The 16,458-nt window shown below is 42.2% G+C and overlaps 1 protein-coding gene across 6 annotated transcripts in view; it reads right to left on the reverse strand.

Annotated features, from left to right (window-relative positions):
- Positions 1-16,458, reverse strand: part of ELP2 (elongator acetyltransferase complex subunit 2) — a 47,656-nt gene that overhangs the window by 24,152 nt on the left and 7,046 nt on the right. For 2 of the 6 annotated variants that reach the window (XM_055233819.2, XM_055233843.2), the window contains exons 4-11: positions 14,589-14,745; positions 13,819-13,896; positions 9,340-9,404; positions 8,065-8,131; positions 7,441-7,581; positions 5,392-5,487; positions 4,384-4,484; positions 4,051-4,182 (exon numbers count right to left, since the gene is read on the reverse strand). In XM_055233819.2, coding sequence (XP_055089794.2) covers positions 4,051-4,182; positions 4,384-4,484; positions 5,392-5,487; positions 7,441-7,581; positions 8,065-8,131; positions 9,340-9,404; positions 13,819-13,896; positions 14,589-14,745 — 837 coding nt within the window. The remainder of the gene's footprint in view (positions 1-4,050; positions 4,183-4,383; positions 4,485-5,391; positions 5,488-7,440; positions 7,582-8,064; positions 8,132-9,339; positions 9,405-13,818; positions 13,897-14,588; positions 14,746-16,458) is intronic. The other 4 variants (XM_055233829.2, XM_055233835.2, XM_055233860.2 and 1 more) reach the window with 4 other exon arrangements.

Here is a 16,458-nt window from a genome sequence, read left to right on the forward strand (position 1 = left end):
TCCGGAAGAGTTCCATAATAAAATGGAAATGCTTTATATTACCTGGGGAATGGACGGAGGAGATACCCTTGAGCATGGAGTTTCTTTTCCCCTAGAACTGACTCTGGAACTGTGTGAAAAACTGCTGGATTCTGCAGTGTCAGATGAACAGCTCTCAAGAGCTGCTTGGTTAGTAGATGGCAATTCCAAGGCACATAATGCCAGAAAGAACTGCTCTGTTTGTCAGCGACAGAGACTGCTGATGGCTACGGGGCACAGACTCTGGTGGGAAGGCCCTAAACATGGCTGGCAAGTAAGACTGATGCTAGCAGCCCTGGGGAGCTATAAATGGGTCTTGACAGGAACTGAAACTGTGTAGTAGGTTTTGCTTATCCAATCAAAGATGAAAATGCTCAATGTGCCATAAAAAAAACCAGAACAGAAGATATTAAATAGATCTGGATGGCCGACCATCATTTCTTCAGACCAAAGATACACTGTACAGCTCATAATGTCCAACAATGGGCAGAGATATCTCCTCCTTAGAGTCACAGTTTGACAGAGAAGTAGAAATGGACAATTGAAACATTGGTTGTCTAAAATAAGGGGAAATAAAAGCATGAAGGGCTGGCTTACACACCTTCATGAGTGTGTACTCACACTCAACATGAGTGGAACTTGAGTGTCCCTGCTAGATTTTTTGTTTTTCTTGTTGATATGGGGAAGGGGGTTGGGGAGGATGCTGGTATGACTATGCAGTTCTTACCAAGGGAGGAATACACTGGTAAAATGACTATATTTTTTTTTCTTTCTTCCCCAAATCGCCTCAAAAAAAATTTTTTTTTAATTTACTTTTTCTCCTCTACCTGATGCAGTGGTCCTAGGACCAGGGCTGCAACAACAAGTACTGGAACAGCAGGGATGATTTCTAAGCAAAAAAAAAAAACACAAAAAAAAAAAACAAAAAAAAAACAAAAAACCCTGCAACTATGTTTCTAAGTCTTGTATCAAAATTCCTAAGGCATGACCAGAATGGGTTGTAAGGTTGTACCTTCACCCCATCTAGCAAAATTAGGGCTACTGGTGAAAACAGCTACATTGCCTGGTGGTAAAAATAGCTCCCTAGTTCTGCATCTACCTAACCTTATCCTGTCTGAATGTAGTAGACTGAGGAGCTACTTGCTTGACTTGTATTACTGCCAGCAATCTAGACCAACACAATGGCAATTCTAATGTGCCTTCCAAAGATGAAAAGGTTTGGGTATTAATGGAAGGAGAAAGGAGAAATAGCAGCTGAGAGTAAAGAAATGAATAAACGGGTCATTGAGGAAAATTCAGTATCACATGAACAACTCATAAGAGTCTCAAGAGCAAGAGATGACATTGTCTCTTAGCTTAATTATCCCAGATACCTGAAAGAGTGAAGTTGTATATGATATTGACTGAGGCTACTCCTTCTGAAACCTGACAAGATTGAAGGAAATCTGCAAACCTGAGTGGCCTCAGCCTGGGAGACATTCATACACTATGATGGACTGGACTAATTATTGACTGTGTGTGTGTGTACACATTTTTTTTTTTTGAGACAGGGTCTTGCTCTGTCACCCAGGCTGGAATGCAGTGGCGTAACCATGGCTCACTGCAGCCTCAACTTCCCAGGCTCACACAATCCTCCTGCGTCAGCCACCCAAGTAGCTGCGACCACAGGCGCCTGCAACGATGCCCAGGGCTGCAAGCCCATGGCTAATTTTTAAAATTGTTTGTACAGACAGGGTCTCCCTATGTTGCCCAGGCTGGTCTCGAGCTCCTGGGCTCAAATAATCCTCCCGCCTTGGCCTCCCAAAGTGCTGGGATTACCAGCATGAGCCACCACACCCAGCCTATATTTTTTGATGTAAAGGATCCCTGGCCTGAGGTGTTAAGTACACTGGTTTTCTCTGACAAAAGTTCCTGGCTCAAAACTCCCATAGCCCTTGTTACGGTCTTCAGTTACAAAGTTGGGTATATTAGGCTTCAGGGTCAGGCCTCTAATCTTCCCCACCTGTTTGATTGTGTGTCTTAAACCCGACCAGCTGGGCGCAGTGGGTCACACCTGTAATCCCAGCACTTTGGGAGGTCGAGGTGGGCGGATTATGACATCAGGAGATCGAGACTATCCTGGCTAAAACGATGAAACCCCGTCTCTACTAAAAATACAAAAAATTAGCCAGGCGTGGTGGCGGGCGCCTGTAGTCCCAGCTACTCAGGAGGCTGAAGCAGGAGAATGGCGTGAACTCGAGAGGCGGAGCTTGCAGTGAGCCGAGATAGCGCCACTGCTCTCCAGCCTGGGTGACAGAGTGAGACTCCATCTCAAAAAAAAAAAAAAACCCAACCATGAGAGGGTTCCACCCCAGGGGAAAAAATGCTGATGTCTGCCATAAAAACCAAAGAGGACACAGTTCAGGGAGCTTCGGAGCTTCCGAATAGCTAAGCACATGGAGGTTCCTGGAGGGCGACACAGCCAGGGAGGGCATGGAAGCTTGGTACCCCTTCTCCCATACCTCACCCTACATGTCTCTGCTTCTGTTTCCTTTGCAATATACTTTATTAAAAACCAGTAAATGTTAATAAAAAACACAATAATAATAAAATAAAATACACTTATATAGCATCCAGCATGTGCCAGGCCTTGTTTTGCATATCACATAAATGTTAACTCATTTAAGCCTCATAAAAACCCTGCCAGTAGGCCAGGTGTGGTGGCTCACGCCTATAATCCCAGCACTTTGGGAGGCTGAGGCAGAGGGGATCACCTGAGGTCAGGAGTTCGAGACCAGGCTGGCCAACATGGTGAAACCCCGTCTCTACTAAAAACACAAAATTAGCCAGACATGGTGGTAGGCACCTGTAATCCCAGCTACTCAGGAGGCTGAGGCAGAAGAATCGCTTGCACCCGGAAGGTGGAGGTTGCAGTGAGCCGAGATCATGCCACTGCACCTGGGCCAAAAGAGCGAAACTCCGTCTCAAAAAAAAAAAAAACAAAACAAACAAACAAAAAAACCTGTCAGTAGGTGCTATTAACAATCCACATGCCAAATGCAGTGGCTCACACCTGTAATCCCAGCACTTTGGGAGACTGAGGCGGGAGGATCACTTGAAGCCAGGAGTTCAGGACCAGGCAGGGCAACAAAGCAAGACCCTGTGTCTATAAAAAAATTTTTAGATATTAGCTGGGTGTGGTGATGTGCACCTGTAGTCCCAGCTACTCAGGAAGTTGAAGCGTGAGGATGGCTTAACCCCAGGAGAATGAGGTTGCAGTGAGCTATGATCCCACCTGGGTGACAGAGTGAGATCCTGTTAAAAGAAAAAAAAAAAAAAAAAACTACCCATATTTTACAAATGAGGAACCTGAGACAGGGATTAACTAATGTCCTCAAGGACACATAGCTAGTAAGTGAACCCAGGCTGTCTAGCTCCAAGGGCCTGTGCTCTTGGCCACTCCATCCTTGCTATCTAATTTTCCCAAGCTAGAAGCAGATTAGAAGCAAATCAGATTACAAAGTAAGAGAAGGAATGCTGTAGAGAGACAGTTACATGACTAAAGGGAGAAGACTACCTCTTTTTTTTTTTTTTTTTGGAGACAGGGTCTTATTCTGTCACCAAGGCTGTTCTCAAACTCCTAGCTTCAAGCAATCCCCCCATCTCAGCCTTTCAAGTTGCTGAGACGAGCCACCACGCCCAGGTGTTGAATGTCAGTCACAATAAATGACTGACATTCATTCAATAACAGGGATCTAGCAGTCCAACAAGATATCCAATTATGTTAACTTTTTAAGAAGACAGGAAAGCTACACATTTCAGAAAAATTCTCATTAAAAAATTCTATAGCTTAAAGGAATACAGTGCACTTATGTAGCAAATTTATCTACATGCAAATTTCAATACCTTAACAATGTCTACAGAAAAAAGCTATGTCACTTGAACTTCAAGTGCCTCTACTATGTTTCTGTAGAGTGTTATAAGCAAAATACTATTTACCTAGAATGTACTCTATTTGATTAGAAATGCTTTATTTAAACACTCTTTTCTTACTGGGTTAACTGTATTCTGTTTCCAAAGGTGCAACGCTCCGTGGAAAGCATGAGCAATGATCATGGAGCCATCTTCATTGAACTGGCAATCATAAAATCCCAAAGTATTCCCACCTACTTCACCTACTCGAACCTGTACAACAATAGACAGAAAACAATTCTTAATCAATAGTCTATATTTCTCACAACAGAAATCGCTGATTCCAGAGACTGTTAAATTCCCACTATTTTAATGTACACGGTGAAAATTTGCAAGTCTACCAATATAGACTTGGGATTTAAATACAGAGTTCAAAACTTAATTTTCTGTTCCTTAAATATCCAACATTTTTACCTGTTCTAGCCAAACTCCTGACTCTTCATCTGGAGCCCAGAGAATCATGGTTTTATCCATGGAAGCAGACAATAATCTCATTGGCTGCTGTAGAACACCATCTAAAAAATAAAACCTAATCCCTTTAGGTGATCAACAAGCATCATGTTTGTAGATGACCAGAAAAAAACAACAAACAACATGGGTACTGCAAGGATGTTCACTGCACATTATTTGTAATAGCAAAAAACTGCAAACACCACAAATGTCTACCACTAGAAGAGATAAATGGGTTGTAGTATATTCAGACAATAGACTACTACCATGCAATAAAAACAACTAGAGCTTCACAAATCAATGTGGATACAGCTCCAAAACATGGTAAGCTAAAAAGGCAAGCTGTAATATCTATAATTCCAATTTTTTTGTTTTTTAAATTATAGCAAACATGGCATAATGTAAGGAAGAGCTGAATGGTGGTTTGCCTAAGAATTAATTATTGCTGTTATTGCCTTGGGCAAGAGGCCAGGGAAGAATGTGAGGCTATGCCTTACCTAGCTATACACCCAGCACCAGCCTGAACATGCACAGAACTGTCACTCCATAAATGGAGATAAACGGCAAAAGAAAGAAGGAGTAACAGAGTCTTACTTTCTCATAAATAATGTATTTCAGTGGTACCAACTTTGTTATTACCAAGGGTAAAGGATCCAGTGAAGTTGGCTTGAAAGTCAGTTTTTCTTCAATCCCATAATAATCAAGTGGAAACTTTTAAGACAAAAAGTTAATGGGGGTGTGGCAGTTTCAGCATCATGGCAGGAATTACACTTTTCCCACTTAGGAGTTCAATGTTCAATGGAATTGAGTGTCCAGCAGAGCAGGAATGCAGTACTATACTTTGTCAACTTGAAAATGTCATGTATTTGAGATTTCTAATCACACTAAAAAAATTCTCCACTTGATTTGGTCAGCTTACCATGCCATAAGATTTAACTGGAGTAAGGGATATGTGTATGGTTTTCTTCCTACCTTTGTAAAACACAGGTTGCCAGTGAACTGCATTTACCCAGTTTTCATGACCGGCTAACACTGTCTCCAGAGTAACAGCAAATGCTATTTTAACACCTATAACAAAAGCAATGAAGGTATTATTTCCTCAAAGCTCTTCTAAAAAGAATATTTCCATAACCAAAACAGTTGGGCAATTATGTAAAAAAAAAAATTAGGACAAAATATGATAGTTGGGATTCAAAAAAAGAACATGCATTCTAAATTTCTTTAACCTCAACTGCTGCTCAAAATTATAGGAGAAACAGCTATACATTTTTCCTTATATTTTGTTTTAGCTGGTCATAAATAAATATGAAGGAATATCTTATATTTTTACAATTTTCTGACACAGCTACTGTTAAACTACAATGAGGAAGGAAAAACAGTCATGCCAGCCTCCTTATTATCCTCACTCAAATTATAAGAATATAATAGCCTAAAATACTGATATGGTTTGGCTCTGTGTCCTCACCTAAATCTCATCTTGAATTGTAATCCCCCTAAGCCCCACCTGTCAAGGGAAGGACCTGGTGGGAGACGCCCTGTGAAGAAGGTGCCTGCTTCCCCTTCTGCTATGAATTTAAGTTTCCTGAGGCCTCCTCAGCTTTGCAGAACTGTGAGTCAACTAAACCTCTTTCTCTTACAAATTACCCAGTCTTGGGAAGTTCTTTATAGAAGCATAAGAATGGACAAATACAAATCCCATTTTTTAAAAGGATAAATGAAGAAATAAAGAAAATGAAATCAGTATTTTGACCTTTCAAACAATATAATGAAAAAAGAAAAAAATTCATATTTGGGTATAGCTACTCCTAATATGCTGGTTATATCATTTTTTCGTTCTCCCCATAAAACTGTTACCAAAATCTCAACTCTGATGGACTTTACCACCAAGAATAGTAACAAAAAACAGAATACACCTAGGTGAACAATGTTCACTGAGAACTACCTTTATAACTGACACATCCAAAAATATCTCTTTCAAATACAACATCCCAACAGGATCTACCATGCAGGGATACTGTTCTAAGGCTAGACAATAGGAAAATCAGAATTAAATATACTACTCAAACGGTGAGATTTAGCTTGTCTTTTATCATAGGACAATAAAATGTGTAAGTAATTCACATTATTCATTTAGGTCTTCCTATGCTAAAACTGCAAATTTAGTAATATTTTACGAATTACTTTATTGAGAAGCACTAAACATTATTCTCAGCAATTTAAAAAATCTTACTAATATGGTTTAGAAGAAAAATATTTCACATATGAAAAATGACTCATTCTCACATAAAAATAGGAAAATACAAAGTATCGGGCCAAGCATAGTGGCCCACACCTGTAATCCCAACACTTTAGGATACCAAGGTGGAAGGATCATTTGAGGCCAGTAGTTGAAAAACAGCCTGGACAACATAGCAAGACTCTATCTCTACAAAAAATTTTAAAAATTAGCTGGGTGTGATGGCATAGTCCTAGCTACTCAGGAAGCTAAGCCACTTGAGCCAAGGAGTTCAAGGCTGCAGTGAGCTGTGATTATGCCACTGCACTCCAACCTGGGTAAGATGTCTCAAAAAAAAAAAAAAAAAAGGCCAGGCATGGTGGCTCATACCTGTAATCCCAGAACATTGGGAGGCCGAGGCAGGCAGATCACCTGAGGTCAGGAGTTTGAGACCAGCCTGGCTAACATGGTGAAACCCCATTTCTACTAAAAATACAAAAAAAATAGCCATGCGTGGTGGTGCATGCCTGTAATCCCAGCTACTTGGGAGGCTGAGGCAGGAGAATCGCTTGAACCTGGGAGACGGAGGTTGCAGTGAGCCAAGCTCACGCCACTGCACTCCAGCCTAGGTGAAGAAGCCAAACTCTGTCAAAAAAAAAAAAAAAGAAAGAAAGAAAAAAGAAATTTCAGGTAGGAATCTGACACTTGTGAAAAACTAACCTTCACATAGGTGGGTAGTGAAAAAAAAAATCAACCAACTAGGAGACCTAAGTATTGTTGTATCGGATATTTTCATTATTACTCACTTTCATTTTCTATGGTAAAAGTATTTTCTTTCAGTCTTATGTTATCATCATCCTGAGTTTCTAAAGATGTTGACTTTATATACAGCTTCCATATTCTTATCAGGCAATCTTGTGAACAGCTTGCTAGGAAAAGATCTCTACCTAATTAAAAAATAAGTTGTATTAATTTTAAAACATTATATTGTGAAGTTTATGTATAAGACTTTTTTCTCTGTAATATATATACTTCCAGATTTTCCAGAAAAAAACAATACTTTGTTTCCTTACCCTCCAATTCATTTGATCTATATTCATTTTTAATAACACTGACAAATATGCATACAATGCTAACACATATTTACAACATGCAGTACTCATATATAGTCTACTAAGTTCTACAAAGAACTTTTCAAGAAGGTCTGCATGTGAACAAGACAGCTAATGTCATCTAATAAATACCAATTTATTTAATCATCTAACACCCAACTAACAACGGAAGGGATAAGCATCCTCCTTTCTAATTGGGACAACAGAAAAACATAACATACAAAGAAAACTTAAAAATCAAAACATAAAAGGCTGCTTTCTTGGAAGTAACACATACTTGTTCCCATTGTATGTGCATTAGCAAAATTTCATACTGACCAAAGGCTGCCCATTCCACTCCTCTAATCCAATCCTCATGTCCACAGAGAGAAAGCACTTTCTGAAACTAGTAAGATAAAAATCATTGGGCTTGATGTAAGAATTTAACATCTTCATGTATACCAGTGACATTGCTCTTTTACTGAGAACATTATTTGATTAGACAAGAAAAAGCATTCCTTTGGGAATGAAAAACCCATCACGTAATATCTAAATCACTAACTGGAGCACCTCTGAGTAGATAATATAATATTTGTAATCTCAAATATTTTAAATCTCCTGTGGTCTCAACTACACAGGAGGCTGAGGCAGGAGGATTGCTTGACCCCAGGAAGTCAAGACTACAGTGACGCATGTTCTCAACACTGCACCAGCCCAGGAAGAAAACCATACACATATCCCTTACTCCAGTTAAATTTACTCCAGTTTACAATATAAAATGATACATACTATAGATATAATATAGAAAAGAAGGTGGGTTGGGCAGTGGCTCACTCCTATAATCCTAATACCTTGGGAGGCTGAGGAGGTGGGACTATCACTTGAGGCCAGGAGACTGAGACCAGCCTGGGCAATAAAGTGAGATCCTGTGTCTACAAAAAATTTAAAAAGTAGCCAGGCATGGTGATACACGCCTGTGGTCTCAACTACACAGGAGGCTGAGGCAGGAGGATTGCTTGACCCCAGGAAGTCAAGACTACAGTGACGCATGTTCTCAACACTGCACCAGCCCAGGAGACAGAACAAGACTCTCTCTCAAAAAAAAAAAAAAAAAAAAAAAAGTTGAATAGCTGGACTTTCACAACCATTTTTAACCTTCTTACAGAATGCAAAGAAACAAGTATCCTCACTATTAAATAAATGAGTTTAGAGTTAACCAACCCCTTTCTAAATTTCTCTCCTTTAGTTTAACCACTCAACATCTAAGTAAAGCTCAGAAGGGCAAATAAACACTACTAGGAATGCGTCACTGTAGGTATGTTATATCTCGTTTAAATTTTTAAGAGAAAAACAACTACCACAGCATCTTCCGTCTCTCCTCCTCCACCTAATGACCTGTTTCCCCCTAACAACTCTGAGCCTGATGGTCAAGGCAGCAGTTACTTGGTGTTCAGAGTAGACAACCATCTTAACAGAGGACTGTCAAAAAAAGATTCTATTGGATTATTTTGGTTTAGATTAGAACATTCCCTAAAATTCTGTAATCTGGATATAGTCTGTATTGACATATAACTAAGCAGAATATAATTCCAGCCTCTTACTAAACATTATTACCTGATCATTTTGTTGAGCAAATATGTGAATTCTGCAATCATCACCGCCACATGCTAATATTGGTACTGGGGGAAAAAAAAACAGGCTTCACTGTGAGTTCTCTATTCCACCACGTTATGATTATCAACTGTACTGGACTGTAAGCTCTAAGTAAAGAATCTTGACTTCAATTTCCCACACCACTACACGAATAATTGAAAATGCTCAATTCCTTCTTCTTTTCCTTTCCCTTTTCCTTTCCTTCCCTTCCTTTCCCTTCCTTTCCCTTCCCTCCCCTCCCCTCCCTTCCCTTTCCTCTCTCCTTTCCTTCTCTTCTCCTTCTCCTTTTCTTTTCTTTTCTTTTCTTCCCTCTGTGGCCCAGGCTGGAATCTAGTCGGCTAGCTGCAGACTCCCTGCCTCCGGCTCCGGTGATTCTCCTGCCCCCGCTTGGGATTGCCTGCGCGCGCCACCACCGCTGCCTGCTTTTTCTCCTTTGGCTGGAGGCGCGGTTTCGCCATGTTAGCCAGGCTGGTCTCCAGCTCCTGACCCCGAGTGCTCTGCCCGCCTCGGCCTCCCGAGGTGCTGGGACTGCAGACGGAGTCTCGCTCACTCGGTGCTCGGTGTTGCCCGGGCTGGAGTGCGGTGGCGTGGTCTTGGCTTGCTGCAACCTCTGCCTCCCAGCCGCCTGCCTTGGCCTCCCAGGGTGCTGGGATTGCAGCCCCTGCCCGGCTGCCGCCCCGTCTGGGAGGTGGGGAGCGTCTCTGACCGGCCGCCCCCTCTGGGAAGTGAGGCGCGCCTCTGCCCGGCCACCCATCGTCTGGGAGGTGAGGAGCGCCTCTGCCCCGCCACCCATCGTCTGGGAAGTGAGGAGCGCCTCTGCCCGGCCACCCATCCTCTGGGAAGTGAGGAGCGCCTCTGCCCGGCCACCCATCGTCTGGGAAGTGAGGAGCGCCTCTGCCCGGCCGCCCCGTCTGGGAAGAAGTGAGGAGCGCCTCTGCCCGGCCGCCCATCGTCTGGGAAGGGAGGAGCGCCTCTGCCCGGCCGCCCCGCCTGGGAAGTGAGGAGCGCCTCTGCCCGGCCGCCCCGTCTGGGAAGTGAGGAGCGCCTCTGCCCGGCCGCCCCATCTGGGAATAAGTGAGGAGCGCCTCTGCCCGGCCGCCCCGTCTGGGAATAAGTGAGGAGCGCCTCTGCCCGGCCGCCCCGTCTGGGAAGTGAGGAGTGCCTCTGCCTGGCCGCCCCGTCTGGGAAGAAGTGAGGAGTGCCTCTGCCTGGCCACCTGTCGTCTGGGAAGTGAGGAGCACCTCTGCCCGGCCACCCATCGTCTGGGAAGTGAGGAGCACGTCTGCCCGAGCGCCCCATCTGGGAAGAAGTGGGGAGCGCCTCTGCCCGGGCACCCCGTCTGGGAAGAAGCGAGGAGCGCCTCTGCCCGGCCGCCCCGTCTGGGAAGAAGTGAGGAGCACCTCTGCTCGGCCGCCCCGTCTGGGAAGAAGTGAGGAGCGCCTCTGCCTAGCCGCCCCGTCTGGGAAGTGAGGAGCGCCTCTGCCTGGCCACCCATCGTCTGGGAAGTGAGGAGCGCCTCTGCCCGGCCACCCATCGTCTGGGAAGTGAGGAGCACGTCTGCCCGAGCGCCCCATCTGGGAAGAAGTGAGGAGCGCCTCTGCCCGGGCACCCCGTCTGGGAAGAAGTGAGGAGTGCCTCTGCCCGGCCGCCCCGTCTGGGAAGAAGTGAGGAGCACCTCTGCTCGGCCGCCCCGTCTGGGAAGAAGTGAGGAGCGTCTCTGCCTGGCCGCCCCGTCTGGGAAGTGAGGAGCGCCTCTGCCCGGCCGCCCCGTCTGGGATGTGGGGAGTGCCTCTGCCCGACCGCCCCGTCTGGGAGGTCTACCACGGAGGCCAGAAGCAATGTGGGGGCTGGACGTGGTGGCTCACGCCTGTAGTCCCAGCACTCTGGGAGGCGGAGGCAGGTTGATCACTTCGGGCTAGGAGTTCGAGACCAGCCTGGCCATCATGGCGAAACATATGAAAAATACAACAGACAAACCAACCAACCAACCCAGTGACAACAAAACAGGTCTACCCTGGAGTCATACTCTAATTTTTTCTATTTTCCTCCCTTTCTGATCCTTTATCCCACTTTCTTTTTCTTCCTCTTCCTTCTCCTTCTTCTTTGTCAAATAAAGGATTATTATCATTGATCCATATAAAGTCCCTCTCTCATTTATTTTCTTTAATTCCCACTCCCCATTTCTATTCCCCGTCATCCCATGTGCAACCTTCCTAATATGTTTGATATGCATCTTTTTGTTTGTATGTATTTTTAGAAAATGTTTATTGTTTTGTGTGCAAAAAAAAATTAATAAAAAAAAAGAAATAAAAAAAAGAAAATGCTCAATAAATGTCTGCAGGAATACAATGAACACTCTAAAACGTTCTATTCAGTGGTTACTTGGTAAATATAATGACTATTAAGTGAGAATCCAGTCCTTCTCTCCATTCTATGACATTTATGATAGAAGTGAAAAATAAGCTCAAGAGGAACTAGAGAGCATTTTCACCACGTCAGCCTAAAGATCAAGATGAAAAGTTGTTAAGACAACTAAATAATGAACAGCTACTATGAGCCCTACCATCATGGCTAATGCACAAAGATTTAAGGGTATGTTTGTTAATTTGAGGACTTTGTTTTGTTGGAAAACCTTATGTTTTATTTTGTTTAAAACAAAATAAAAGGCTGGGTGTGGTGGTTCATGCCTGTAATCGTAGGGCGTGATCCTTTGGGAGGCTGAGGTGGGCAGATCACCTGAGGTCAGGAATTTGAGACCAGCCTGGCCAACATGACAAAACCCTGTCTCTACTAAAAATACAAAAATTATCTGGGCGTGGTGGCACATGCCTGTAATCCCAGTTACTCAGGAGGCTGAAGCAGGAAAATCACTTAAACCCAGGAGGCAGAGATTGCAGTGAGCCAAGATCGCACCACTGCACTCCAGCCTGGGCGACGAAGCAAGACACCATCCCAAAAAAGAAAAATAAAAATAAATAAAAGAGCATATAATTAAGCATGTGGCTAAAACGCTATACAAGGCAACTAGCCAGGCATGGTGGCATGTGCTTGGGAGTCCCAGCTACTCAGGAGGCTGAGGTGAGCTGTGATGGCGCCACTGCACTCCAGCCTGGGCAACAGAATGAGACCCTGTGTCAAAAAATAAAAATAGAAAATTTAAAAAGCTATGCAAGGGGATCCAGACGCAGTGGCTCATGTCTGTGATCCCAGCACTTTGGGAGGCTAAGACAGGAGAATCACTTGAAGCCAGGAGTCCAAGACCAGCCTGGGCAACATAAATAGACCCTGTCTCTACAAGAATAAAAAAATTAGCTGGGCGTGGTGGAGCATGTTTGTAGTCCCAGCTACTTGGCTGAGGTGGGAAAATCACCTGAGCCCAGGAGTTTGAGGCTGCAGTGAGCTATGATCACCACTGCACTCCAGCCTGAGTGACAGAATGAGACTTTGTCTCTAAAAAATAAACAAATAAACTTTAAATTTAAAAATTTTTAAAAGCTATGAAAGATGTGACTATAAAACTATTTTAATAAGATAAAAAATCATTAATAATTTGCATTACCAAAGGGCAGCCCTGATGACTCTGCTAGATAAGAGACTTTTTCTAAGGACATGCCTTGCCACCAATGTGTTTTTCAAAGATTTTCTTACTTTAGATCAACTACAGAAAAAAGAAAAATAAAAACAATAAAAACAAAACTCCAGTGACTTGGCCTGCATGCAGATGGAAGAAATGAAATTGTTATGATGCCAGAATGTGTACAGCTTCTCCTTCCACAGAGCCTTGCACAGAATGGAAGCATAACATGAAACCATAGGGTCACAGCTGCTAGAGGGCGAGAGAGGCTGGTGGCTTCCAGCCCCTGCCTCTTTCCACCTGGCCAGTCTTCCAGGTAACTGTGGAGGCAAAGAGGCTGACTCACTCACACTGGCTATTATCTTTGTAGAAGATACTCAAAGATAAGTACAGATGGGTTTCACAGCAAAAGGGAAATTTTTCTGTTTGCAGATTTTAAGTGGTCTTGGGCAAAATGTCATTATGCGAGATGTGAAGGGGCTATCATTTTGAGAGAAATGCTCATATGCCATCTTCATTCAACACTTTTTCAACTTACCCCAGACCTTCACCTTCTAAAGAATTAGATTCTTTCCTCAAATTAGATCTATATACATCCACAGTATATTTGATAACACTATCAATCTTGAGTACATAGTAAGTCACTTAAATTATCAATAGCTATCAAAATCCTAATAAGCCCCCCTTAACTTTATGTTCTATACTCAGATCATTCGATTATTATAATAAAAGTATGTTATTAACATCTTGTTTCATAGAAACATTTAGATACAAAATTAAGACCCAATACATTTCTTTTAGGTTCTAATCATATGACAGTATGCAAATAGACTGCCCTTTTAACATATAGTTAACAGGATACTCACCATCAGTATTTGGCAAAAAAGACAAGCAGAGAGCCAAAGCAAATCCATTTCCAAAGTTTAAAGTCTGAATGCACGTTACTAAGAAATAATAAAAAACACAATGAATTACCTCAGAGCTTATCCAACTAGACAGGTTGGATAGCATCATCACAGCCCCAGGTAGCAGAAGGGAGATGAGAGAAGTCAATTCTGAGCCCCCACTGACCATGTGAAGTTAAATGGCCAAATTTTAACGATGTTACAGAGAGCAAAATGACTTACATGAAAAAGTCTTGGTATAGAGAATTTTAAATAAGTGCAAAAGAAAAATTTAGATTAGAATTATAGTACTTTTTTTTTTTTTTTTTTTTTTTTTATTTATTTATTTTTTTTTTTTTGAGACGGAGTCTCGCTCTGTCGCCCAGGCTAGAGTGCAGTGGCGCAATCTCGGCTCACTGCAAGCTCCGGCTCCCGGGTTCACGCCATTCTCCTGCCTCAGCCTCTCCGAGTAGCTGGGACTACAGGCGCCCGCCACCGCGCCCGGCTAATTTTTTGTATTTTTAGTAGAGACGGGGTTTCACCGTGGTCTCGATCTCCTGACCTCGTGATCCGCCCGCCTCGGCCTCCCAAAGTGCTGGGATTACAAGCGTGAGCCACCGCGCCCGGCCCAGAATTATAGTACTTTTAAAGTTGCTCGAAAGTTTTAAAGAATTATATATATGCTCTTCTACTCATCATTCATTTGTTAAATATTATTTCGTTTGTCTGGATTATCATATCTCCAAACCTACCTTCTGAACCCTTTTTAGACCAGAGTCGAACAGCAGAATCTGCAGCTGCAGAAACGATCAGTGTACATAATGCAGGATCTGATGTCGTCCTCTGGTAAACAGCATGCACCGCATAAACAGGTCCTTCGTGGCCTTGAAGATGGACTGCTTTTAAAAGCTGAATCAGAAAGAATGACAGAAGCATTGTGAAAAAAAAAAAAAAAAAACAGGATTTTTTTTTTACCTTTATTTAATTGGATAAAGGTGCCAATAAAATGGCTGAGCCAGAAATAGGTCCTCTAAGTTGAAAAGAATAAAATGTTTCAAGAAGTCTGTTTGACCATGTTAACAACACACAAAATGTGCATGCCCTGTGACACAGCAATCTCATATCTAGGAATCTACTCTGAGGAGACAATAGGTATTCTGAAGAATATAGGTCAACTTTGTGGAATGTTCCTCTTTTTGGATTAGGGTGATTTTCATTACGAAGAGATTCAGAATATACATTTTGATAGCATTACTACATAAGCGCATCCCATCAGGAGGCACATGATTTCAGTTTGTCCAAGTTTTAGTGAAGCTAACCTTCATATTTAGTAGAAGTATTGTCTGCCAGGTATTTTCACTGTGATGTTAATTTTTTTTTTTTTTTTTTTTTGTGATAATATGAGTATACTTTGGGATTGAGTAAACATTCTATTCCCCATCAAACTTTTACTAAGTACTTTTAGCATCCACTCATGATACTTGCCTAAATGAAGTAGGGCTGCAAAATAGAAAAATAACAAAGAGAAGTGGGAAATTCCATTTGCTTATCAAGTCTATCTGCTTGGCATCAAGATTATTCCCTCTGGCATCCCTTCTACTGATGTTTTGGGTTTATCTTTTTTTAAGTTTCAAATGTGTGACATTCCACTGCTTCTTTTAAAAGGTATCTTCTATAAACAGCTGAAATAGTGGTGTTCCTTAAATGTCTCCTCAGTTGTTTTTCCAATTATAATACTTAAAACAGAATTCTGCCACTAAAGAAGGTGCACATAATACCCATGTATAAGGGTCTGTACACTAACTTTCTTCAGAATCATTAGCCTTTGACTTCTTGGAAAAAAACACTTAAGCCAGGTGCAGTGGTGTGTGCCAGCAGTCCCAGTTACTTGGGAGGCTGAGGTAGGAGTATCACCTGAGTTCAGGAGTCCTTGGCCATAGTGCACTATCATCTTACCTATGAACAGCCACTGCACTCCCGCCTGGGCAATACAGCCAGATCTCACCTCAAAAAGGTTTAAAAAATCCTCGGATACAATAGAATCTCTGTTATGCATAATTATACACATATAACTAGAGACGGGGAATGACATTCACCAGGAAGTTAACTCTGCTCAGATTTTGTATAGGTTTTTCCTTCTTTATACTTTTTGTATTTATAACCTTTTTTTAACATGTCTGTCATTACCCCCTGAAAAAATTAAATCTATTGAAAATACTCATTTCACATCTTTAAGCACAGTTATAGCTCAATCAGAGAATTTTTAAAAACATAACATGACAGAAGTGTGGGGTAGCACTGAGAAGAGTCTTGTAAATCTATATTCGTATGCCAAAAGCATTGAAAACAGATCAGCCCAAGTAAGAATAGTTTGAAAATTATTCCAAAATGACAGGAAATTCACAGAGACAGTTAACAGCATACAAATATGGGAGTAGAAATCAGAGCAAAGGGTACGGGGCCTGTGTAGTATAAAAGATACAGCATTTGTGTTGCTGATGAGCAAGATTAACTTCATAAAAGAACAACATAGTTGAAGAAAAAAATTAAAAATAAAAGTATATATAAAAGTCATTTCTGAGACCAGCCTGGGGAACAAAGTAAGACCCCATCTCTACATAA

Source organism: Symphalangus syndactylus, chromosome 1 (genome assembly GCF_028878055.3).
Source record: "Symphalangus syndactylus isolate Jambi chromosome 1, NHGRI_mSymSyn1-v2.1_pri, whole genome shotgun sequence".
Lineage (NCBI taxonomy): Eukaryota > Metazoa > Chordata > Mammalia > Primates > Hylobatidae > Symphalangus > Symphalangus syndactylus.